The sequence below is a fragment of the Penicillium hispanicum genome, assembly GCF_028827665.1.
Source record: "Penicillium hispanicum strain IBT 35686 chromosome Unknown utg000008l_segment0_segment0, whole genome shotgun sequence".
Classification (NCBI taxonomy): domain Eukaryota; kingdom Fungi; phylum Ascomycota; class Eurotiomycetes; order Eurotiales; family Aspergillaceae; genus Penicillium; species Penicillium hispanicum.
The window spans coordinates 2,751,182-2,774,149 of NW_026623200.1; the positions used below are offsets into that span (position 1 = coordinate 2,751,182).

The 22,968-nt window shown below is 51.7% G+C and overlaps 10 protein-coding genes across 10 annotated transcripts; 4 read left to right on the forward strand and 6 right to left on the reverse strand.

Annotated features, from left to right (window-relative positions):
• Positions 1-3,509: 3,509 nt before the first annotated feature.
• N7459_009835 (casein kinase II subunit beta) lies at positions 3,510-4,637 on the reverse strand (the record flags this gene model as incomplete). The annotated part of the gene is made up of 1 exon (XM_056949003.1): positions 3,510-4,637. One exon carries the CDS (start codon positions 4,635-4,637, stop codon positions 3,510-3,512), a length of 1,128 nt encoding a protein of 375 aa, XP_056796228.1.
• Positions 4,638-5,519: 882 nt separating this feature from the next.
• Positions 5,520-7,583, reverse strand: N7459_009836 (transcription factor domain-containing protein; the record flags this gene model as incomplete). The annotated part of the gene is made up of 3 exons (XM_056949004.1): positions 5,520-6,488; positions 6,547-6,798; positions 6,858-7,583. 3 exons carry the CDS (start codon positions 7,581-7,583, stop codon positions 5,520-5,522), a joined length of 1,947 nt encoding a protein of 648 aa, XP_056796229.1.
• Positions 7,584-8,023: 440 nt separating this feature from the next.
• On the reverse strand, positions 8,024-10,474 carry N7459_009837 (flavin-containing monooxygenase; the record flags this gene model as incomplete). Its single annotated transcript, XM_056949005.1, has 3 exons — positions 8,024-8,197; positions 8,952-10,159; positions 10,243-10,474. 3 exons carry the CDS (start codon positions 10,472-10,474, stop codon positions 8,024-8,026), a joined length of 1,614 nt encoding a protein of 537 aa, XP_056796230.1.
• Positions 10,475-10,962: 488 nt separating this feature from the next.
• N7459_009838 (uncharacterized protein) lies at positions 10,963-12,872 on the forward strand (the record flags this gene model as incomplete). The annotated part of the gene is made up of 3 exons (XM_056949006.1): positions 10,963-12,007; positions 12,065-12,122; positions 12,212-12,872. Coding segments are annotated over 3 exons (1,764 nt in total), but the record flags the coding sequence as incomplete, so codon positions are not given.
• Positions 12,873-13,454: 582 nt separating this feature from the next.
• On the reverse strand, positions 13,455-13,718 carry N7459_009839 (uncharacterized protein; the record flags this gene model as incomplete). The annotated part of the gene is made up of 1 exon (XM_056949007.1): positions 13,455-13,718. The coding sequence occupies one exon, from the start codon at positions 13,716-13,718 to the stop codon at positions 13,455-13,457; it is 264 nt and encodes an 87-aa protein (XP_056796232.1).
• Positions 13,719-14,165: 447 nt separating this feature from the next.
• Positions 14,166-14,696, forward strand: N7459_009840 (putative progesterone binding protein; the record flags this gene model as incomplete). Its single annotated transcript, XM_056949008.1, has 3 exons — positions 14,166-14,256; positions 14,331-14,426; positions 14,518-14,696. The coding sequence occupies 3 exons, from the start codon at positions 14,166-14,168 to the stop codon at positions 14,694-14,696; spliced, it is 366 nt and encodes a 121-aa protein (XP_056796233.1).
• Positions 14,697-14,917: 221 nt separating this feature from the next.
• Positions 14,918-17,062, reverse strand: N7459_009841 (mRNA-binding ribosome biosynthesis protein NOP4; the record flags this gene model as incomplete). Its single annotated transcript, XM_056949009.1, has 1 exon — positions 14,918-17,062. The coding sequence occupies one exon, from the start codon at positions 17,060-17,062 to the stop codon at positions 14,918-14,920; it is 2,145 nt and encodes a 714-aa protein (XP_056796234.1).
• A 151-nt stretch (positions 17,063-17,213) lies between these two features.
• N7459_009842 (DNA repair protein RAD10) lies at positions 17,214-18,224 on the forward strand (the record flags this gene model as incomplete). Its single annotated transcript, XM_056949010.1, has 1 exon — positions 17,214-18,224. The coding sequence occupies one exon, from the start codon at positions 17,214-17,216 to the stop codon at positions 18,222-18,224; it is 1,011 nt and encodes a 336-aa protein (XP_056796235.1).
• A 791-nt stretch (positions 18,225-19,015) lies between these two features.
• On the forward strand, positions 19,016-21,139 carry N7459_009843 (uncharacterized protein; the record flags this gene model as incomplete). The annotated part of the gene is made up of 7 exons (XM_056949011.1): positions 19,016-19,124; positions 19,183-19,424; positions 19,472-19,582; positions 19,642-19,786; positions 19,841-19,995; positions 20,052-20,209; positions 20,272-21,139. The coding sequence occupies 7 exons, from the start codon at positions 19,016-19,018 to the stop codon at positions 21,137-21,139; spliced, it is 1,788 nt and encodes a 595-aa protein (XP_056796236.1).
• Positions 21,140-21,955: 816 nt separating this feature from the next.
• On the reverse strand, positions 21,956-22,468 carry N7459_009844 (uncharacterized protein; the record flags this gene model as incomplete). Its single annotated transcript, XM_056949012.1, has 2 exons — positions 21,956-22,130; positions 22,185-22,468. 2 exons carry the CDS (start codon positions 22,466-22,468, stop codon positions 21,956-21,958), a joined length of 459 nt encoding a protein of 152 aa, XP_056796237.1.
• Between the last annotated feature and the right edge of the window lie 500 nt (positions 22,469-22,968).

Genomic DNA, 22,968 nt, shown 5'->3' on the forward strand with positions numbered 1-22,968 from the left:
GTCGGTGGTTTGGTCGGTCCGATCGTTTCGTCCGGCTGTCTGAGAAGGGTTTAGTCTAGGTAGAGCTGAAGGGCTGTAGGGCGGAAGAGCTAATAGGCCCGTCCGTATAATTCGTCTTTGTTTTTCTGATTATTCATTGTTCGTGTCTCCACTTTTCTTCCACATCTCGGATCCGCATAGGAAGTGGATAAGGGCTAAAAGGGGGATATCTCCTGGGAAGCAGTTAGTCTAGACGTATGGGGAGGTCTTCATTTTCTGTTTAGGGCTAGTCTGCATGACTTGGCTTTTAGTCGGCACTCGCTGGTCTCCCTGTGTCTTGGTTGTAGAGAGCTGGAGACGCATAGCCCGTCTGGATATCCGTGGATGCTGAAGCACCACTTTTTGCTTTTTCTTTTTCTTGGTCTTAATACGAGGCCGTTGCTGATGGGGCGAGAATCAGTCCTGCACGTATCGGTACTTTGTGCATGCAGCACTACAGCAGTATTTCAGCATCTTCAACCTTATCGTGGACCAAGGTAATATCACCGGTACAAAGACTGGGGAGACTCCACCGAAGAAAAGCTGAGATGCCCAGTTTCTGCTGGTCTGGTGCTGTGGTTGTTGACGTATGCCGCCCCTATTTCCACTGCTTCATTGAAGCATACTCGGAAGCCGGCTCGGATATTAGAGAACGGAGGAAGTGGAATGGAGAAAGCAGAACGGAAGCAGAACGAGTTGGGATCAGCAGTGGATCACCCGATCACCACGTGCCACCCCCATCCACTATCATCTCGTAGGAACGATACTCTCCGCTTGTTACGCATACTACTATCATGGTGAAACACAGACTCGAGCTGGCCTCCCATAAAGTTTAGACATGGAGTACGACTCCTTTCTGCGTGACGTCAAAACGGACACTGGCTCCACAGGGTACTATATTTCAGCCTTGGGATATATTGATGGATAGCTCGGATCAAGCGCGAGGGCCCCAAATGGTATGTCTCCAGCGTGTGAACTAACGAACCACGCCGACTCGACTGGGCAAGTCCAGAGGACCATCAATCCCTAGCTCACTAGGTATAGATGCACGTCCTTCCTGCCATTCCCACCCCCAAAGAATACCGAGCAACGGGGCGCACTCACGCACCAACAACCCGACGCCCTTCTCCACACTCCTACCAAGCAGCTCTTTAGTCCCAAGTTTAAACGTCTGACCACGCCTCGGGCAGGGGCCGAAGGTCTAGCAGCGCCAATCCTTCGGATTAAGAACAGTCCGAGTCAATTTAGGTTGCCCCACGCGCGGTTTCAAGGGGGATTCCGATCAACGTCGATAGTCCTCCAGGGCGATCACCACCTAAAAAGCCGATCCAGCATGATCATCCACTCCCCAACCACCTTCGTCGCCGATCCGACGGTCTAGCTCTTGTCCACTTGGTCGACATCCAGAAGCCCCAAATCGCCTCCCTAGCCATGCTAGTTCTCTCGCACGGCTAGCGGATCCGCCCGCCTATGCCTGCTCGATACGGCTAGGACTCAGCGAGACGCCAACCAGACATCGACGGGGAGTCTCCGACGCCAGCCTGATATTTCGATCTGCCCTGCAGCGCTGCAGGTGAAACAACACTACTACTGCCGGGGACCTTGCGGCACACTGGAGACTAGCTGCTCGCCACGCGAGCAGGGACAAGTGCCAACGCAAATCGCTCCACTGTCGCCCGACGCGAATCGACCAGGTGATCCGCACGAGGTGACACCGGGCTGCGATCCCAAGCAACTGGATTTCCAATAGAACTAATCAGGAGAACAGAGCCACCCACGCCAGGGGCGCCCTCGTCGTACGTGCATAGTGGGGGTGTCGTGGGCGTTCGGTTATTCGGCTTTTGCTTTGTTGATGCGCAGGTCCTCGACAGTGGCTCGGATCCAGGTGTGCCCTTTATCAATATATTGGAAATTATTATCAATCCATTGAAAATCCCGCGGAGCGAGAGCCCTCAGCAAACGAGCGCGAGAGAAGCGGAGACACCAGCGCAAGGGGGTGATACATAGGCAAAAGTCGCCGAGTGGTGCGTCGCGTTAGTCGGCGTCGCCGGATTCGCCGATGCGAGCATGGATGAATCACGCCAGTGATGGTACAAAGAACAAGGCTCGTGCCCTGCATTTCTGTCCCTAAAGAATGGCTCCATAGGAGCTCGCATCTCTTGTGAATCTTCGGGCCCCTCTCCGGACTATACCAGACACTGCCACCACGAGTCTCATCTACCTGTCTCTGGGCAGGAGTGGCTTGACCGGCGAATACGTCGAGCTTCTTGCGTGCGGGACTTGCGTTTCCGAGACAGAAAAAAAAACCCGCAGAGCAACCCGACTATCTTTGCGGGAGTTATTGCTATTTGAAATGAGACTGCCCACGTATCCGACGTGGCAGACACCCGAAGCCTTCCTCTCTAGTGTCCCATGTGCCCCATGCTACCGTGACAACGACTGCAACCATACGCTACAGGAGAGTCCATGTTTTGCTGGAATGGCGAGGCGTGCCAATCTCCTCGGCTTGAAATGCCCCTGCGGTAATCCGCGAGCGATGTCTTGATTATCAGACAGACGATCTCGCGTAGATTGAGATGTAACAGCGTCGTTTGTTAATGTGCATGGTTTGGATACCTGGTTTGTTCATCGGGCTTGGATGAAGCTTGTCGCGTTGCTCCAAGTAACCTCGTCTATAAATACGTTCTCCCTGTAGGGGCATATCGAGCGGCTGGACTGGACATTTTTTCAACCTGGCTAATGCTTGAAACATACCTTTGTATAATACGGCCGATTAGAGGATCACATGAAACCGAATATGGCGTATGATCTGGTTGATGACGACGATACATATTCGATATCCGATCTGCCGACTAGTGACAATCACGTAGACGACCTATATCACACTGGAACACATCGCTTGACCACAATTCAACATCTGTCAAGGCGAGCGACGTCATCGAGCGTCTGGGCCCTCGCATTTGCTGAATCACTAAAACACCAGTCAGAGCTGTGTGTTATTGGAAGTGGGATTTTGTGACCCAATCTGGCACGCAAGCCAAAGTATCGGCAGACGCAGAAGTACCTACTTTCGCATGCACCATGGCGGAAACGACATAACTACAGCCAAAAACTATCGTCAACATGCGTGCCTACGGATTCTTGGGATGTGCGGCCAATTGAATTTCCATGTATATCAGACACAGCCAAACATGGCCGGAAGGGCTTCGACAATGCATGCAGATGAACTATAAGAAACCACAGGGAAATATATGAAACGAGCATCGATATCCCATTGAAACAGAGTAGAAAAGAAGTCAAGTTCATCGATATCATCATCATCAACTCCCAGCGTATCCCCATTCTCTTATCGACATGGGCAGAGTTGGACTGGACTGGACTGCATCGCGCCACGGCAAGAAGAAATCGTAGGAAAAGGACCCAGTTGAAAACACCCCGCTGGGAAAGCATTGTAGATGTGACAGCCCCCTCTGAGTCAAGACTCACCCCCCTCAACCGATCTCAGCGCCCTGGATATTCATCTGATCCGAGGGTGTCGGTTCACCCACTGCTTGTCGCCGCCGCCGCATCGGGGCTTTCTTGCGGTTGGCGATCGTCGTCTCCTGGGACTGCTCGGCATTCATCTCCGTGTCTCCATCCCTATCAGCCTGCTTGCCAGCCTCTCTCTGGCGGGCGTTGACTGCTTGACAGGCAGCAATATATCTTTCGTGTTCCACAGCCTCATCAAGCTCGCAAATATTCCTGGGCTTGGATCGAAGCCACCTCATGCGAGGACCCACACGCGAGGCTTCAGACACCTTGAACCCGTAGATTTTGGGCTCGTAGATCTTGCCACGACCAAGTCCCGGACAGTAGTTCATCGTGCGAACGCCATTGACCTCTAGCGGTTGCTCTTCTGGTGTCGGCGAGTCAAACATTGGAGGCTCGGCGCCCCTTGGCTGGGAGTTTCGTGTCATGGTGGAAAGGGAACTATCCAAGCGGGGGCCGATATCTAAATCTGGGAAAGTCATGAAGAACAGACACCCGAATGTCGTCCCAAAGAAGGCGCCATCGACAGAATGAAAGCGGCTGTTGGGCGGGGTGTAAATATCCATGCAGCCGGGGCAGAAAAGCTTCACTGTCTCCTGGCCTGGAGTGTCGGATCGACCGACGGGGAGAACCCGGCAACCGCTGCAGTTGACTCGAGGGCAGACTCCGAAATGTTGCATCTCGTATTTCTCCAGCATCTGTTGGATGCCCGGCCGGGAAGTAATGTACCGTTGGTGGATGAGTCCGTACAGCAACTCCGCCGAGCTCTCGATAACGCTCAAGTCGCTGGCCACGCGGGCATGTCGGCGGTCACCCGCTCTGCGGTAAGCAACTGGTCGGTCATCACCTATAACTTCTTCATCTTCTTCTTCTTCCTCCTCCTCCTCTTCTTCCTCTTCCTCGTCTTCCTCAGGTTCCACGTCGAGAATCATCTCCAACGCCTCCTTATACATAGGCACCTGGGACTGTAGCCCGGTCAGGTTGAAGTCATCCTCAATGAAATCCTCCGACACCTCCGCGAAGAACTCATGGCCCATCAGCGAGCAAAAGGAGGAGATCCATGACTCCGGGGCACCCTCCGACGACGACATATCAAATGAGGCGGAGACGGATGAGGAAAGGGTTGATTCAGACAGTTGACTCAGATCCAGCCTGTCTAGGCCGTCGGCCAACGCCGAACCTGTCTCTCTCGACACGTTGCCGAGGTTGTGGGAAGTAAGACTGGAGAAGGGTGGTGACGACGCTGCGACCCCGTCACGCGAATCACGAGGGGTTGGCGGCTGCGGGAGGATCAACGCTGTTGCGGGGGGCAGCGGGAAGTTCACTCAAGGGTAATCAAACAATCGATAGAGGAATTGGCGATCGATTGTGAGATCGCAAGTTCGACTCGAATGGACGGAGTCGATGCCTTAGTGGGGAAGCCGAGCAGTCATGGCAATGTGCGGTGCGGGAGGGGAGGTTGTGCGATCCAAGTCGAGAACGTCGAATCTCGGCCTGGCCCCACCAAAATCTTATCAGCTTCCCTCATCAATGCGAACGTATAGCAAAAAGATTGACTCGGGGAGCTCCTTACCGTGTGAATCAAAATGATATCCGACGACTCATTCAGACCTGAGGCCACGTCCAGGTGGTGCTTGTCGATCGGGGTCGGGAGCCCACGCTAGGTTCGGTTCGGTTCGTGGGGCGGTGGGATGAGGGACCGCGTGGATCAAAATGCAGCGAAGCAATTCCGGACAACGTAGGCTGGTGGGAATTCGAGTGAGGCTGCAAGTTGGAGAATTAGTCGGGAGGAGGAAAGAAAGCCATTGCGAACTTGGAGGGCGCCAGTCACGTGCAGATGGATGGACTGACTTGACCAACGGGGAACTGCACAGCCGCGTGGACATCTACAAACGATTACTACAGCAGAGCGCGATATACCTAAGCAAACAGAGCATGAATAATCTTGAGATATTCTTGATCAAGCTGCTTTATCAGAATAGATCACGGATGGCTCGAGAAAACTCTTCATCGCCTCCCAGTATCCCCGATAATCCCTCCCCAGTGTTGTGGATCTCCCCATCTGCGCCAACGAACCCATTGATACTGTCAGGTCCACTGGTAGCGGGCATGAAACTACCAAAAGAGCCAGCAGCCTCAAAGAGATTCGTGAGCTCATGGCTCATCTGAAGTCCATTCAAGGGGCTATTACCCAGCTCATTCACCCCATTCATAGGCCCGTACATGGACAAGTCGTCGATTGAGTGCCCTGCAAGACCAGCCATAGCAACCGCTGCGTTAGAGTGAGGGTCATTAGAGTCTGTGCCGAAAGGGCGGGACAAGACGCCCAGCTTTTCGCCTATCTTTCGCAGGCCTTTAATGGTCTTCCACAATCGCTTGGACACGTAGGACTTGGTGCTGAACCCGTTGATCAGGTCCAGCGCCATGTAAAACTCGTCGCGCACTGACCGGTTAAAATGGGAAGGTGCGTGGCACACAGCAAGGAAGAGCACAGCCAAAGCCGCAACAAGGAAATAGTTGAAAGTGATTTGCTGGGTGCGATAGATGTCGGACCTCTGGTTTAGTTGGGTGAGGACCCGAACCGTGTCCTTGGCGACGCCTACCACCCTTTGGGCATGACCACGGTCTTCCAAAATGCTTGCAGCTGAATGAAGCACGGGGCGGTAGATTAGAATCCGCAACTGGTTCATGCGCAAGTATAGCAGGACCCGGAGACGTCTCATCCCCCGGCTAGCAGAGTCTCCGATCTCGGGAGACTCAATAAGGCGAAACTTGAGCTCGTCTGGTACCTGCTTGTACCATTGCAATACCTGATAGTCCAAGTAGCCAATTTCGTCGCGTCGAATGTCTGTTGTGCCTTCCGAGCCGAGACCAGAATACCAGATCTTAGAGCTGATCCTGTTATAAGAGATCATGCATCGCAAATATGGCTGTGATGAATCCTAATAGCGCTCATCATTAGCTATGCAGTACTTTCCAAGGGAGCATTCAGTTTCATACCGGCTCAGGTAGATTTGGATCAATGTCTTCATCCTGGATGACGAACGGCAAGCCAGTGCCTAGACTCCATCGCCTGTCCAAGCTGTAGACAGTCCAAAAGATTCGGGAGATTTCATTCCATTGCTCTTCGCTTGGAAATGACTTGATAAGAGCATCCCGGCGGTGAAGACCCATCTCAAGGCACATCCGTGCGGCCAAGCCGATCAATCGGTAAGCCATGGCATCATCGTCAGTGTGGAAATGATAGGTGGCCTGATAGATTCTCAACAAATTAGCCAGACTCCCAAAATCTGTACAGCAGTAGCGCATACCACAATGGCCAACAGCTGTATGTTCTTAATTTCATGAGAAGCCCAAAGCTTCGATTCAATCACCGGCTTGATACTCAAATAGAGTCGCTGGCCAAGCCCACTTTGACCACCTCCTTCCACAATCAGTGTAGTTGCGAGGATCATCTTGAGAATTATTGAGTTATCATCTTGCAGGCTATCAGCTCCTGGAAGACCGTGCTGCGCGAATCCAGTCCGCGTGGCAGCCTCCATGAAGGTGTAGAGCAGATTAGCCTGGTTGATGACATGTGCAATATCCACTACAGGATACATAATACCGATCTCTTCTTCATAAACTTTACATAAGCGGATTGCTTCATCACGACGAATGGTCCAGATCGGATCTTTAGTTGGATGAATTTTGGAAACCCCAGGGCCGAGATGAGATGGGGAGCCTGCCGGCGTGACATGGGCCGTTGTCAAGTCGTCAGGAATCCCATCCTCTGCGGGCGTAATTCCCATGCTTTGAAGACTGGATTTAGCGACATCAAAGTTGAAAGCCGAACTCGTGGGTCCATGGAAGCGAGGGTGGCGGGACTGTGCCATGGGCAGTGTACCTGACATCGGCGTGAAGACAGTCTGCGAGCCATCCCGTGAGAGATGGTCGAAGGATGATGGCTCGAACGAAGGTTTCTGGGCCCGGAGCTCATTGAGGTTACTGAATAGACTGTTGACTTGGTCTTGGAGCGTTGTGATTTGAGACTTCATCAACTGGAATTCTCTGGACCGGGACATTAGTTTAGAAAGTCAACGGCTCGGAATTGAATTCGGCGGCCTACTCGGAGTCTTTGAAATTGTTGTTGCAGCAATTCGGCGCATATCGGCCTGATTCAGGGTTAGTCTAATAGTTCCGATATCCAGCATGATTGAATGCATGGCATAACATCAGGCATTACAATCTGGAAGAGTTCCATACACTCCAAGTTCAGATGCCCACATCTCTGGCATGGCACTTGGCCATTGCATTTAATCTTGCGGCGTTTGCATTCGTTGCTAAATCCACGTCTCCATTGTTAGTTCCGTTTGGCACACATTTCCCGCCTCAGGGGAAGAGACGGGCGAGTACATGATGCTGCCGATAGTCTGGCCTCCGGCTGACGGCAGTACCAGAATACCAATCGAGGCTTTGGGACTAGAGTAGCGTGGGATCAGGCAATATCATACCATGCGATGGAGATGTAGCGATTCCGCTTTGTGCGCGTGTGTGTTCCGTTGGTCTGTTCCGCCTTCCTCTTGGCCGAATCAGGGGCCGGAGTGGCCGCCTGATCTCCAGGCCCGGTCTGCGGTGGTGTATGTTCCAACCGAGGGGACTCCGAAGCCATCTCACCTAGAAAACTGAATCGCCAAAGGAGGCTGCAGGGGAGAAACGCCAGCGAGCAAGTGCGGAGAGATTCCTCGCGGGGCCCGCCGCTTCCCCAGATTCGGGAGCTGACTGATCACATTTAGCGAGCGCTGATTGGCCCGGTGTGGCGGGTACAGCTTCCCAAATTGTTGCTACGATTTACGTCGATATAACTGAACCTCAGCATCATCTCGTCTCTGATCTCATGAATTCCTATCTGGTACAAGCTGATCATAACAAAAACTTGAGATAGAATGAGCGGTGCTCTCTTCTCAGGAAAATCCCAATACTCGCAACTGCGATAGTATCCAATCTTTCCCGGCCAATAGCACTTGCAGCATTTGGCCTTGACGCTGATGTCGCAGCCACACTAACCCGGTTGACATACCAAGGACTATAGATATTTGAAGACTTCTTCGAATGCGTCGATGCACCAGACCGTTTCGAGTAAGTTTGGGAGTCCAATCCCGCCACACCGGGCACGTACAGCGGAACCAATAATGAATTTGGCTCCACCTAGAGGGTTCAATCAGCAGGTTAGAAGTGACTGACTGGGTGGGGTGGGGGGGGGGGGGGGGGGGGGAGACTGACGGGTAAGTTGATGAGTTCCAACCGTCCGCAGTGATATACCAACTAGAACAGACGCCGCGACGGAAGACAGTCCTCTGCAGCTGGTCTTGAACTTGCTGGGTCCACGCTCGCTCAGCTTCTTCCTTGACCTCATACGAACTGACCTGGCCATCTAAGATGGGCTTTATGAAATTCAATGAATATTTGACCGCATTTTCCGTCGCGAAGATCACGCTGGTATGGCCCGTTGCTGTATTTGGACCGAAGATCATGAAGAAATTCGGGAAGTGGTCCATTGCAAGACCCAGATATGCCTGGGCCCCTCCGCGCTCTGCCCATACATCCTCCATGCTCTTATTGTCTTTGCCAATCACACGCAGTGGGTGCAGCCACTGATTGGTCTCGAATCCATTGCCCAGGATAATCACATCCGCGGGAATCTCTCTAAGTTCGCCCGGGTCTTTCTGGTTCGGCGGATAATGGTATCCCGGTCCAATTGTCACGCTCTTTGCATGAACACGCGTCAGTGGTTGTGTCGTCAGCTCAACATGTGGAGCATTCAAGCTGCGGTACCAAGTACTGTCGATGATGCGACGTTTGCACCCGAGGCTATAGTTTGGTGTGAGTATTTCATGGTATTTCTCCGGCGCGAACTTGCGCATGTTCTTCAAGAACGCCTTTTCCTTCTTATGCCGCATCCGACGACCATATCTGGTGTCGGTAAAAATGGCAAAGAAGTTACGCTCTAACATGAAGAACAAAGCGTTGCGCAATGAGCGTGCTAGTCCCGGGACGTGTGTCATCAAGTGTGGCATCCATGTCTCCCACCAGGCGAGAATTTCAGGGCTCAGAATGTCTGGCTGGACCCAAGGAGGGGTCCGCATGAGTTGAGTCACGGAATGCACATTGGATTCTGGTTTGACCAGCTCAGGAACGACCTGAGCGGCACTGCACCCAGAGCCCAGCACGACCACATCCTTCCCCTGCAGATCGAAGTCGTTGTTCCACCGTGCAGTGTGCATGATCTCTCCCTGGAAATCTTCAAAGCCTGGGATGTCCTTCGGGTATGTATTTGGCTCGACAAGTCCTCCTACGCCACTGACGACAATCTTAGCCCGCACAACCTCGGTCTTGATATACACCCGGTGTCGCCCTTCCCGCGCCACAAGCTCATCTCTGTCACGCTGAGAGAGATCACCCGTGCCGGGAACAAGATGTGAAAGGGTAACTTCCCATTCATCATCATCTGGAACCCATCGGACTTCCTCGACATCGGTGTGTAGCTGGATCTTGTCGACAATCTGATACTTCTCGCAGACATCCGCCAGGTACTGCGCGAGCTCTGGACCTGAAGGATGCAATGTCGTCCAGTCTTTTTTGGGGGCGAATGAGAAAGAATATAGTACTGCTGGTCTATAGGGCTAGGTCAGATGCATGTTGGCAATTTGGATCAACCGGGCAATACAGACATATCGCAAGCAGCTCCGGGATACCGGTTGATCCACCAGGTACCACCAATGCCGGACTGCCGTTCGAAGATTCGAAACTGATCTGTCCCAAGGACATCCTTCAGCCGACAGCCCATTGCCACTCCAGACTCCCCGGCGCCAACTATGAGCACCGGATAGTAGGTATGGGCGTTTTTGTTGTAGACATGGCGCTTATGAATATTTGCGATAGAAGGCATTTTGACAGATTGATCTCCATCCGGGGCCAGAGGAATCTCTGGGTCATTAGTGAAATTGCCAGATCGACGGCAATATATGGATACTGAGAGTAGATTACCTAGGCATCACCTGAATTGGGTAGGTAGTAGTAGGACAGCATGTGAGGTGTGATAGTACACGATTCAACAAGAGAAAAGATGATTCAAAGCTTAAGGAGGACAGAAGTGATCATTGAAGAATCATGGAACTGTAAATTGAAGCTTTGATCTCCTAAAGGAGGGGGGAAGCTGAGCAACCTCGCTCAATCGCTATTTAGACCGAGTTGTACTATTGTTGAGTGCTACGTGAGTCGGGAGATTTTGAGACTCAATGCTACGCGTATGAATTTATGCAAAATGTGGAATGGAACAAGAAAGAAATTACTTGCTGGCTTGTCTACTGCTTTCTGAGGACCCTTGGTCGTTGTTTTGAACGACTCGGGCCAAGCATCTGAGCTAATGTTCTGCAGACTGCTTGGCGCCTCGCGCTCTCCGACCTGCAACTCCGTTCCCCGCTCAGGGCTGCCTGCATGAAGCTCCAACCATGGCCTCATCCGTTCAACCACTCACTCTTGAGATGGCTCCCTCGTCCCTCCCCCCGTGATGCACTGTTTTCCACCCGCGTGCGCCAATTCTCCGCGTCCACGCCCTGCCCATACCGCCCACTTGAGACCCTTCCAGACCCCAGCCTCGATACCTTTCGGCAGCAATGCTTCGTTCCAGAACAGCCTGCGGTGCTTCCACGGTCCCAATTCCGTGACTTGCCTGCGTTAAGGCATTGGTTTCTGCACAGCCCGTCGCAACAACATGTCGCGAGCAAGGAATCTCCGACTCGCCTGAACTTGGAGTACCTGCAAAAGCACGCCGCTAACGCGTTCGTCCCACTCGAGTTCACCGAGGTCGCTGCATCGAATTCCAATTCCAATGACACGACCGACCACAATGCTGTGAGCTTCCGACAGTTCCACGCGCCGCTTACACTTTTCCTTGACTGGATGCGTGTGGCAGAGACAGCTCCACAATCGAGTCGCCTTTACCTTGCGCAATGTCAACTCTTCGACCTCTCTCCCGAGTTACGACAGGATTTCCCGACGCCAGACCTGGTCGCGCAGGCTGGGAAGGGTGACATCTATGACACGAACGTTTGGATAGGTCACCCACCAACTTATACTCCGCTCCATCGCGATCCCAATCCCAACCTTTTTGTGCAGCTTGCCGGACAGAAGATTGTGAGGCTACTTGCACCGAAGGAGGGCCAGGCGCTATTCTCTGCGACACGGAGGCGACTGGGAAAATCTGGGGACCGGGAAGCTGCAGCATTCCGTGGCGAGGAGATGATGCAAGGACAAGAACGAGCGTTGTTGGATGAGGTGGTGTGGGGTATCCCCATATCTGCTGGCTCAGAAGGCGGGACTGGATACGAAGCTTGCTTGGGAGCCGGAGATGGGCTGTTTATTCCTAAGGGATGGTGGCATAGCATTAAAGGTGTGGGAGAGGGTGTGACTGCTTCGGTAAGTGAGTTCGTCTGCTTTACATGGAGCGCGGAGTGGCTGATTTCTTGGATTGAAATAGGTCAATTGGTGGTTTCGATGAAATCCCACCGGAATCCACCGGAGGTGCAATTGTTGGTGTATTATTTCCTACATAAACGAGCATCTTGTATAGTATAATGTAGACTTCCATCTACAGAACCTGTTGCTAGACTACATCCACGGGTAGATCTGCGGGTTGGTTCTGGAACCATCTCCGCTCCGCTCCGCAACATTTCAATCGCTTTTCTCCCTCACGCCCACCGCTCCCCTATTTCTACGGTCCCAGCCCCAGCATGCAGTTGGCTAGAACAGCATATCGCGCCGCCCTCCTCCACCTTAGCGTCAACCCGATCCTCATTCGCGCCTCAATCCCCACCGCGTGGGCTCCGAACACTCTGTGCCACCTCCAAACCCCAAGCTCCCGACTCTACACCGTCCTTTTCCCCCAGTGCGCGCTGGTCCAGAAACCCCTGCAGCAGAGTCGCCAGTCCCACACAATGTCGACATCCATCCCCGACTCGTCTGCCCAGAAGCCAGACTCCAACGAGTCCCAGTCGCAAGAAACTCCATCCCAGTCCTCCAAAGAGCAGCTCTACCTCCCATCCAGCGAATCTTCAGACGCCCAACAACCCCACCAGCTAGACCTTGGCGCCGAAGGTGGCTCGACCGTCACACTCGACCACCTAGGTCCTATGGTGGTCAATGTGGATGGCACGCTGTCCCGAATCGGCAATTGGGAGCAGATGACTGAGATTGAGCGCAAGACCACTCTGCGGGTACTAGGGAAGCGAAACAAGCAGCGTTTGGATGCGCTGAAGGCTGCTCGGGCTGAAGAGGAGCAGAAATGATGGATGCAAGGAGACATTCTCAAGATATGCATATCGCATGGTGTTCGTTTCTAAAAGGAGTTTCGTTCAAGCATGTTGAATCCGCAGCTATACTTATCGATGTACATGACACGCGCCGAGTCGCATCTTTTCTTCCCCTTTGATTCCCTGATCATAAACAGCGTCATGATATACATTTTTCGCGCGGTGTTTTCCACGCCATACATGATGCCATCGCCTTGGCCTTGATCCGCCATGTTGACGAATGGAAACGGCTCTAAGAAGCCCTCTCTATTGAGACCGTACTCTTGATTTACCGGTCGAGTCTGCGATGAAAGCTGCCTCGTACAATGAGATTGCTCACTTTCTTGTACTGCCCTTATCATGCTCGAACAGAATCTCTCAAGAACCTATCAGCAGTTGGGCCCTGAAAAATCATCGTTACTTGGAAGACGTGGGAACGACAAGGCCTTATTCCTTTTGATTTTTGCGGAACTGAGGCTACTCATAGTACAATCATAACAATCATTCAAAACTTAGAAAGAGGGATCATGCCTAGTTCTCATAAATCTGTCAACATCAACTTAGAGCTTTCTTTGAATTTCAATGGCAATGATCCGGTCTCGCTGCGGTTCCTTGCTCCTCGTTTTTGACATCGTGGTGTGCGGTACTGTCATTTGACGATCTACGCTCTGACGGCAGTGTGTCTCGACCTAGCCAGCTGGGTGGAAAGAAGCTATCGTTGTCCTCAAAATAGAGGTGGTGGATCATGTTGGGATCGGTAGAGTCTCGGTGGAAGCCTTGGGAGTCCTTCAAGACCACATCGTGCGAAATGGGCTTGGTAGATGAGTCCGAGGTAGAGGACATAGTGCAATGAGAAATTATACCGGTAGATATACTCAGATGGTGAGTGTCTTTGAGAATGCTTGGATCTTTGGAAATGCAGGCTAGCATCAGTCATCGGTTGACAATCCAATGATGCTGTATTCCACAGCGAGCTGCATTGCAGTATTTAACCAACTAGCTAGCAGTTGGTTGCTTCGGAAAGTTGATCTTGACGTCACAAGCTACTCGTTCCGGGCCATCTAACTATTAAGTGTGAGTCTAAACTGGTCACGAGATTTGAGTTGAAAAAAAGCCAATGTGGCAATATATAGACGTTCTCCTTTCATCTAAATACCATAGTATGTATTGCATAGCATGCAAGTAGCCGGGGCAATCGTCCCCGATCCGCCATCAGCCCCGCCTACTCCACGCCTTTTCAACCTCGGGCCCAGAGACTTGCCTCGTGCATTGTCAACTTCCACCTCCACCATGACAGAACGCTTCACTCCCAAGGTGCCCATCCAGCTGGATCCACCCAAGGACGACCCAATTTCCCCGGAGGAATTGGCCAAGTGTGATGGTAGGCCCACCACCCACTTCCTCGGCGCAGTCTCTCTACCTCGAGCGTTGGACTCATGCGACGCATTTGCGCAGGCACCGATCCAAACCGCCCGACGCTTGTCGCCATCAAGGGCGTCGTTTTCGATGTAACACGCAACTCTGCCTACGGGGCCACCGGTCAATATCGCGGTGAGTATTGCTCCGCCACGCCTGGATTGCGGGGTGTTCGTTCCCACATGCACCGGGGCACTTTTGCTGACGGGAGGCTTCTGAAATCTAGTTTTCGCGGGCAAAGACCCTTCGCGTGCGCTTGCAAAGTCGTCCCTCAAGCCTGAAGACTGTGTGCCCGAGTGGTATGACCTGGAGGAAAAGGAGAAGACCGTGCTGGATGAGTGGTTCACTTTCTTCAGTAAGCGGTATAACATTATAGGCAAGGTTGAGGGCGCGAAGAATACCTAAGAGAGCAAATAGGATAGTATGGGAACAACCCAAAATACGGCTCGGGATTGTTGTAGCCTGGTTCTACGGGATGAAGTATACCAATGGGTTAAGGACGCGGGTCAATCACAAATGCTTTTATTTCGGAACAGGTTGGTATCCAATGGCCAGCTCATTAGGTACAAGGAAAGTAGTGTGCATAGATGGGATCCCCATCTCTCTATACATGACAAAAGAAGACCTCATGCTTTGCCCTTGCGGGACCTGCGCTGCATTCGCTTCTTTGCGATGATCCGGTTGCGCTTGGCAATCTTGTTCTCCTCCTCTGCGTCTTCATCATTCTCCGCATCATTGCCCTTGCCCCGACTTTGCGAGCGCTTTCTCTTCTGACCCTTCTTATCGGACTCATCCTCCGTGGTTTCCTTCTCTTTCGAGTCCTCCTTTGGTTCATTGCGACGCTTGGCCTGCAGCTCGTTGCGGCGTTTGACGACTTGCGCATTCTCGATGGCAAACTCGACGATCAGTCGCTTCTTCTTGTCCTTCTCGCCGTCTTCAGAGTTGACCGGTATCTCGATGGCGTGACCGTTGAGCCACCGCAGACCCATGAGGGCGTGTCGGTGGGTAAAGTATTCAATGAACCCGTAGCCGCGACTGCGACCTGCGCCGCTCTTCTCGGCAACCTTTGTACCCTCGCGGGTCTCGAAAACGACCGTGGCCTGTCGCACGATACCTTGGCGCTTGGTCTTCCTCAGGTGATCAAGCTCCTTCATGTCATCCGAAGATCGCTGTTGCTCCTCCTTTGAGAGTGGCTGGCGCGCACCGTTGCTGACATCCGTGGCAAACCCAACAACGGCTTGACGAGCGAGTTGCTTCAGGTCCTTGGAAGTAATGTGACGAGGGATGTTGCGAATAGAGAGACGGGTCAGACTGATATGGAGAGCCGGATTCTTCTTGATGAAATTTTGCCGCTGTTTGTAGCTCTCTTCGCGCATCTTAACCTCTGAGGGCGAGAGCTTCTTGTATAGAGGGGAGTCCGACGGAATCGTACCCTCGGACAGGAGGTAGAGACGACGCTTATCCTTGTCGCGCACAAGACGACGCGAAACACCTTCTTCTTCGAGTTTGGTGGCTTCACGCTTGTTCACTGCCCGAGCAACCTGCAGCACTCGTCCATCCAAAGTGTACTGCCCACTGGGGTCTGCATTTTCGTTTTGCAGAACAGAGTGTTTCAGTGCTGGATTTGTGCGCTCTTTGTTGTCTGTAGTGGGCACCTCTGCTGTTCTCGGGGCATTGCGAATACAGGCTGATGCGTCTTCGAGTTTCCAAAAACACACGAATCCTGTGCCCCGGGGGCGCTCTGTCTCGTGGTCCACCACAATGCGAGCATATCGCAGAGGGCCGAATTGCTTGAAGTGATCGTATAGAGTCTCGTCGTCGCAAGTAAAGGGGAGATTGCGGAGGAAGATTGTGCAGGCTGTTCGATCATCTTCTGCCTCTTCTTCTTCCTCCTCCTCCTCCTCCTCCTCCTCCTCCACTTCCCCTTCATCATCCATATCCTCGTCAAAGTTTTCCAGATCTTCGTCTTCGTCAGAATCTTCCTCCAAAGATTCCTCCTTGTCTTCCATCTCCACGTCTCCGGCCTCCGTCTCTTCCTGTTCATCATCACCATCGTCCTTGTTGATGGTGTCCCACACCTCCTTCTCAACAGCCCAATCGACGGCCAATGTGCGGCCATCCACCTCTTTCCCGTTCACTGCCTGAAGCGCCTTTTCGGCATTCTTCTTGCCCCTAAGAATAACGAAGCCGAAACCGGCGAGTTTGTTTCCACGTTTGGGAAGTGTAGCGTGCTTGACTTTGCCAAAGCTGCGGAAGAGAACAGCCAAATCATCCGGCTCTTTGATGCTCCATGGCAGATTGCGCACGATCAACTTCGGGGGCTGGTTTTGCGTTTTCTGGTCTTCGCGATCCTGTTTGGACTTGAGAGCAGCAGCAGACGGTACGCTCTTGCCAAGTTTCTCATCGATCTCACGGTGACGCGGCTGAGCATAATCAACACGAATCTTCTTGCCGTCGAACTCAGACCCGTTCAACTCCTCCAGCGCACTTTGGGCGTCCTCGAGATCGGCAAATGTCACAAATCCATATCCCTTGGACTGTTTTGTCTGCCGATCGCTGACAACTGTGGCGTGCTTGATCACGTAGGATTGCGAGAAGAACTCTGCGAGGCTCTCAGTTGTGGCCGAGGCGGGAAGAGATCGAACGAAAAGGGTCCGTTTGGGTTGGTTTGATGCCTCCATGGTGTCGGCCTTGGTAGTCTCCATTTTGGTGTCCGCTGCTGGAGTGGGGTTCTCCTCGGAGAGACGTCGTTTTTTGTTTGGCTCTGCCATGGTGTGTGCAACTTGCAGCGGTTGAACCTGCGCAAAAAAATTAGCGGCAGAAAAAGGCTTGGAGTTCACGGGCGGTGAGAACTGCTCGGCGCTGGTTCTGATAAGCCACGCTCGAGCTTTATCAACTTTATCACCGCTCCACAGTTCCATGATGGACCGCCGCTCTGCAGGCGACTTGGGGCCGCAACCTCGCACAGTAACCGGAGACAATAATCGCACCACTGATTCCCAATCCTCAGGCACGTCCACGGCCCGTCAGCCCAAAGTCCAACAGCCCAAGCCGCAGGCCCTTCCCCATCGCTCTGGTCCGTCGGCGATTCTGGTATCCACGCGACAGAAGGGCAATCCAATCCTGAACCACATTAAGCTGCTTCCTTGGGAGTACGCGGACATCCCAGCCGACTATGTGGTGGGCACGACAACATGCGCGCTGTTCCTTTCCTTGAAATACCACCGTTTGCACCCAGAGTATATCTACTCCCGAGTCCGACTCTTGGCTGGCAAATATAGTCTGCGCCTCGTGCTTGTCATGGTGGACATCCCTAATCACGAAGATGCATTAAAAGAGCTTTCGAAGACATCGATCATAAATAATCTCACTTTAATGTTATGCTGGTCCGCCCCCGAAGCCGCACACTACCTCGAACTGTTCAAGTCATCAGAACACGCTCAGCCCACGGCGATTCGCACTCAGCAGGCCCAGTCCTACAAGGAGTCCTTGGTTGAATTTGTAACTGCTCCACGCAGCATCAACAAATCCGACACAGCAAGCTTGATATCAACATTTGGGAGCCTGCAGAATGCTATCAATGCACAGCCTGAACAGCTCAGCTCTGTCCCCGGGTGGGGAGAGAAAAAGGTCCAGCAGTGGTGTAATGCTGTACGAGAAGGCTTTCGGGTGGAAACAACAAAGAAGGCTACGGCCTCAGGGCCTACGAGTCAGAACAGAACACCAAGGCCTGCACTCAGGCCGCAAGCTGCATCTGCAGATGAAGATGAAGATGAAGACGAGGTGATTCTACGCTCTGTTTTGGCCGAGAGCCGTGCGACAGCCCCCGCAGCTGCCGCAGCCAACGAATCCTCGAAAGACGCTCAGCCATCCGAAGCAATGAGTGAAGGGATCATGGCAGCTCTGGCGAAGCTGCGTGACAACGGTGGATGAAGAATCTGCTTGGTCGGATCTATATATCCGATATCCAGACGGTCAATTCCTCCGCGGGATTCGAACCTCTTCTAAACTTGAGCACCACATCTTCATGGTTGGGGGTTTCCACTACGACAAGCACGAGGCGCAGATTGCTATCAGCTCTTTAGGAGTTCAAACGAGACTGGGCAAGAACACCATTTCTGGCCATGAGAAGCTATTCTTATAGGATGCTCCGAGTTTTCCTCCTGGGTAAATCACTGTTCCCAGCGAACATGCAGAACGATCGGCTAATGGATGGACCAAGTCGCACCAATACAGACCGGTGGCGCGACAATTATCAGACATTAAATTTACATAACATTTCAAGTGGCCTTGACGAAGCGGACAAATTTCCTGGTTCAATGCCAGCATTTCAACCTTGTTACCGAATATCCACTCCTCTCAAAAAGTCGAAGTTCATCCTGTTGCGCCAAAGAACCCTCCTGGCAAATCAACCTTGGGATTGGATCCAGCCCTGATATTAGAGCTTATGATCTTCAATCAAGAACCACTTCCGAGATACAACTCAATTTCTTGAATTTAGATATGAATAGATAAACGCGGATATACGGATATCTAGTAGAGCAGACGACGTACGCTACATGATTTCCCACTTTCCCACCTCCCCCACTTGGTGGGTGGGGCGCTTTTTTAGCACTGTTTCTGACAAAAGGACGAAGTCCGTTGCGATCCTCACTGATATGGTTTCATACTAATCCACGACACGAGGTGAGGGGTCTCCATTGATAATATACATACTCGAAGTCATGTCACCCCTCCTTCACGACTCAACTCCAGACGAGGAGGTCCCGATCCTGATAGTAGGAGGAGGGCCCTCTGGGCTACTGCTGGCTTTCATGCTGGCCCAATTGAATGGTATTTGATGCAACTATGGCCTCGCGAGTGTGCTTGAAACACAGCTGACACGATACAGTTCGGTCTTTGGTGGTTGAGCGCTACCCGACTCGACTGGCCGCTCCCAAGGCCCACGCACTCTCCCCTCGATCACTCGAATTCTGTCGCCAGGTCGGGTTAGATGTGAACGAAATCCGCAAGACGGGAAGTCCCCGCAAAGATGCCTACTGGGTGAACTTTGTGACCAGCTTGGCTGGCAAGCAGGTCGGCCGCCTTCCGTATGAGCGTATGGACAAGGAGGTCCTTAATGACACTCCAACGGTAAGATTGATAGCCCCGATTGGGATTCCTGGGCTAATTATTATCAGATGATCCATAATATTCCACAGCCGGCTTTTGAAGAGATGATATCCAAACGCTTGGCCAAGAGTAGCCGAGTCGAGATTCGGAAGAATCATTCATTCGTGAGCCTAGAGCAGGTGAGCATTCGAATATCCCTGAAAAGGGTACAGCTAACTCGTACTACTCTATATAATAGGCAGGCGAATTTGTCATCACGACTGTTGAGGATCGTGTGTCTCAACGGCAATACACGATTAAATCCCGCCATGTGGTGGCTTGCGATGGTGCTAAAAGTGCTGTTCGACGACACCTCGGGGTGGCCTGTGAAGGAGAAGACACCTGTAAGTAATCCATCATATGAGCCGAACGAAGTGAAGCTCACTCTGTATCTTCAGGTGATACAATGATGACCATTCATTTTAATGCGGACCTCAACCCGGTGATCAAGGACCGTGTTGGTATGCTGCATTGGGTGATGGATCCTCTTGTCTCTGGATTTATCATTGGCTATGACTTGTCGGGTAATCAAGTACTTATCTGCAATTTTGATGTGAGTTTCCCCAGAGCATGACTCTGGGTAATTTTCGCTGACAGCAATCTGGGAAGCCTGAGAAACATCCGGTTGAATCCTGGAACGAAGGACACTGCCGCAAGGTTGTCGATGCAGCAATCGGAGCCAAGGTGCCATACGATGTGCTCAGCTATCGGCCCTGGGTCCTCAGCCGAAAGGTTGCTCATTCATACCGAATCGGAAATGTATTCTTGTGAGTGTGATCAAGAAGGACTGTACAGCTTCTGCGAAAACTGACTCTGGCATCTCTCTTAGGGCGGGTGATGCTGCTCATTCTTTCCCACCCACTGGTGGCCTAGGCCTCAACTCTGGATTGGGGGATGTCCACAATATTGCGTACAAACTTGCTGCGGTCCATCACGGATGGGGTGGAGATCAGCTCCTCAATACCTACCAGTCTGAACGCCGTCAAGTAGCTCTTGTCAATTCAAACCAGAGCGTGAAAAACGGAAAGCAGATTTTTGGACTACTGAAGGCGCTGGGCACGACTAATTCTAATGTGGATGTCGCCAGACAGAATCTCTACCGCAACATCCAAGATCCCGATGCCATGGTTGAGATCAACAAAGGCATCGAGGGCCAGCGAGAGCACTTTGACAATCTGGGCCTACACATTGCATACGTGTATGGAGATATGGCGATACCCCAGAACGTGTCGCATTTCAGCCCATCATGCGTTCCTGGGGCTCGTCTTCCCCACGCCTGGATCCACGTCTCTCCCGAAATGCTGCAGCTCCCTGCCATCGATTCTTCTTACGTGCAGGAGCTGTCCGAAGAACTGATTTCTCAGAAACAATTCTCGACTTTGGATCTGTGTCGATTCGATACATTCACTCTCATTGTTGATGAAGACCATGCATCCCATTTCCGTCTCACCATTGAGGAGATGTTCACATGCTTGCCTGAGCATGTAGCAAAGATCTTGCCGTTGCGCATTGTGGTACATGGAACGGACTTTGTGCTCCAGCCTGGCTCAGAGAACCAGAGATGGGTTCATTTGATCAATTTGAAGAAGCAGGCAATCCTCATTCGTCCTGACCAACATATACAGATTTCTTTCTCTTGCAATGCCGGGCCAGAAATAGTTCTGCAGTCTTTGAAAGAGCATTTGATGTGGCAATAAGGTGTGCAGTTCCACCAGAAAGAGTACTGACCGGGAATATACTTCTTGGATTTTACAGTCATCAATGCTCTAAATTCTTCAATTCGGGCTACCTACAAAGCAATAACACATATACAAGTTGATCCGATAGTCTACTATTACCAGCCGATACCATTTCTCTTTCAAAAGATGTCGCCGCAGTAGAGATGAAGCCAGGGAGTCACATCAACACCCCGGAGATTCTTAATCACATGTGAAACCAGGGCAGTCTCTTCTAACGATCGCAGACCCAAATCCCAGAAGTACTTGGGCAGGGCCAAACCCATAGAGAGCCATTGCCCTCATGTTGATGGTCAGAGCTGCTTTATTAATGTACAGGTCCCAGTTCATGAGTGCCGGGAAGGCTCTCATTTCTTGTATATTCTAGATATTTGAAGCATGATGCAGGGGCCTGAGAAATTTCCGTGATCGGAGCGTTGACTTTCTCGCCGCGTTTGATACGCTTCTTTGAGTAAACATTCTTCAACAATATGAACAGATATATCTAGCTACACATGCGCCGACATGGTTGGTTACGAGGCCAGAACCAGGAAAAAAGGTATTAAGCCCCTGTATAATGAATGATATTCTGGTCTTTCTTCAAGCTTCACGCGTCCCGACACGAGACCTCGATGCGTACTTTCAAAATAATGAAATATCCAATAGAGCCATTTCTGCCCACTCTCAAGAAGTTCATATCGTTGTAGAGTTGTTGCTGCGACTCGCTCCAGCTGCACTCTACCGCAAGAGCTAGGAAGGCCCGGAAGAAAGAGTCAGGCTGGTTTTTAGAGCATCTGTTTAGGCCTTGTTTGAATTGAATTGGTCTTGGTCTCCAGTAATAGCATGACTTTCAGGGTTGCGACGGTAGCTATCCCTTCGGGTCATTCCCCAAGGATAAAGCTCGTCTGTAACTTGGCGGACTTGTCTCTTGTAATTCTGCAACCATTGCCCTTCCCGATAACCAAAGATAACCCTATAACAACGCGTCAGGTAAGTTTCCCGAAGATAAACGCTGGTTCTGACTCACATTTCATCCCCCTGGCGACGAATACGATACAATTCGTGGGGAAAATCGCTATCCAGAGGTCCTAAGAATTGGTCTTTCTCCAGATCAATGGTAATGTAGATTTTCGGGTTTGCTTGTAAACGAACAAGGTTGGGTGGTTGAATATGGACGAAATGTCGGTCGGCTTCTAGTTCGCTCGCAGAATGACCGTGTTTCTCAAGGTAAAGCCGAACCGGCTCATAAAGGTCATGCTCATTGATATCCGCTTCGTCAAGGCGTAAAATAACTCGCTTTGGTTGAGACATCTCAAGAGTGAAACGTGGAAGATGATGCTGGGAAACCAAGGGGACCTGTGGGTTTTACAATCGCCAAGAAGCGATGAACAGCGGGCTATAAGTGGTTGAAGAATCAACCCAGACTCAAAGTGAACGGAGGATTCTTCCATGGATGTGATCGGTCGACGCCATGTGACGGGAGATGCAGCAAACCGTACCAATCCTAACCGATAATAGAAGCACAGCCTACTCGCATCAACTTGGAGTAAAGAGATCTATTCCAAAACTGGCGATTTGACAAGGTTCCCCTCAAGCCTGCATCCCGTATAATCAAGCCAGTCGTCCACCTTCTCCTGGCTCCTTTCTCTTCTCCTACACATCACATTCAACGTGCTTATGCGGCCAAAATGAACATATTGCATGCTTTGGATACCTTGCAAACGCACCAGATGATCTTCTTTACGCCCACGGCAAAGGAGCCATCTTGATGGTTAGGGAAGTGGAACGCCGACTAGAAAGGGTGGTTGGCC